A 1,362-nucleotide genomic window follows, 5' to 3' on the forward strand; every position below is an offset into this window, starting at 1 on the left:
ATCGTGTCAATGTTTTCTCGCAATCCTTTACTATCTCTGCGAGAAGGAGCTGCGAAATTGAAGAAAAAGGGTCACGATATATCACATGAAACTATAAGAACTTATCTTCATGCAAATGACGTAAAGTGTCGCCCTACAATGAAAAAACCATTGCTTGGTGAAAAGCACATCGAAAAGCGACTTACGTGGGCCCAGGAAAATGTTGATCGAGATTGGGACGAGGTAATATTCACCGACGAGGCTTCTGTTTGGGGTTACGTGACGTCATCACATGCCTGGACACATTCAACCTCAAGATTAGTGCAGCGGATTAGTGCTGCCATAATATCTCGATACATAACTTTGTCCATGATGCCTTCAATCTTGTGCAGTGGACCTACTGCTTGCGAAGACATAGCGCCCCAAACCATGACTGATCCACCTCCGTGTTTGACTGTTGCAATTTGATACCAAGAATCGTATCTGGTATTTTTCGGACGTCGAACATACTTCTTGCCATCACTTCCGAATAGATTGAACTTCGATTCGTCAGAAAAAGTACTTTAGTCCACTGCTCCGGAGTCCAGTGTTCGTATTTCTTCGCAAAATCCAATCAGGCCTTTTGATTCTTCTTGCTGATCAAGGGTTTCTTAACAACAACGCGTCCGAACAGTCCAAAAAAGTTCAACAAGTTCAAGTCCGAACAGTTCAACAACGAGCCACAGTGCTCCTACTCACGTTGGCATGGTTTTCATCGCGGAGTTCATTGGCAATTTCAGATGCTGTTTTCTTGACATCAATTGGTGATTTGCGTTTGATGATCTTGTCAACACGAATTGTCATTTTCCGTGGTCTACCAGATCGTGGGAGGTCCAGTAGACCCTGGGTAGTACTGAATTTCTCAATTAATCTATTTACAGTACTCTTACCAATTTTTAATGAGGCAGCAATTTCACGAGAAGTCTTCCCTTGTTCAGAAAGATTTAACACAGCTTCCCGAATCTCATGGGTCGTATGTATCGGCATTTTGACTTCAGAATGACTTGATCTGATAGGTTAAACAATTAACAAACGAGAGGAATCGAAGTTGTTACCATAGCATCGCTTCTAGAGATATCTGAACATAGTGGCCCAATACGTTTGCACACGTCAATATAGAATATAATAAAAAAAAACAATGGATTTTTTTTTTCAAAACTTGTTACCTACCTTAATGTTAGGCACAAATAGTATACATAATTCCCGCATCAATGGATTTTTAATCCAGTTCGCCTTTGAAGGAATACGAGGGTGGATTGATAAGTTTCCGGCCTGACCAAGAGATGGCGCCACTAGGCCTACCTTGAGGTGGCGTTCTATAGTATCATCCTTAGATAGCTTGTA

At 41.6% G+C, this 1,362-nt stretch overlaps 1 protein-coding gene across 1 annotated transcript in view; it reads left to right on the forward strand.

The window, feature by feature from the left end:
* Positions 1-9: 9 nt before the first annotated feature.
* LOC117177157 (tigger transposable element-derived protein 4-like) overlaps positions 10-1,362 on the forward strand; it is an 8,887-nt gene continuing 7,534 nt past the window's right edge. The window contains exon 1 of the mRNA XM_033367664.1: positions 10-253. Within this exon, the coding sequence (XP_033223555.1) occupies positions 10-253 (244 nt within the window). The remainder of the gene's footprint in view (positions 254-1,362) is intronic.

This window comes from Belonocnema kinseyi, chromosome 1 (assembly GCF_010883055.1).
Source record: "Belonocnema kinseyi isolate 2016_QV_RU_SX_M_011 chromosome 1, B_treatae_v1, whole genome shotgun sequence".
NCBI classification, from domain to species: Eukaryota; Metazoa; Arthropoda; class Insecta; order Hymenoptera; family Cynipidae; genus Belonocnema; species Belonocnema kinseyi.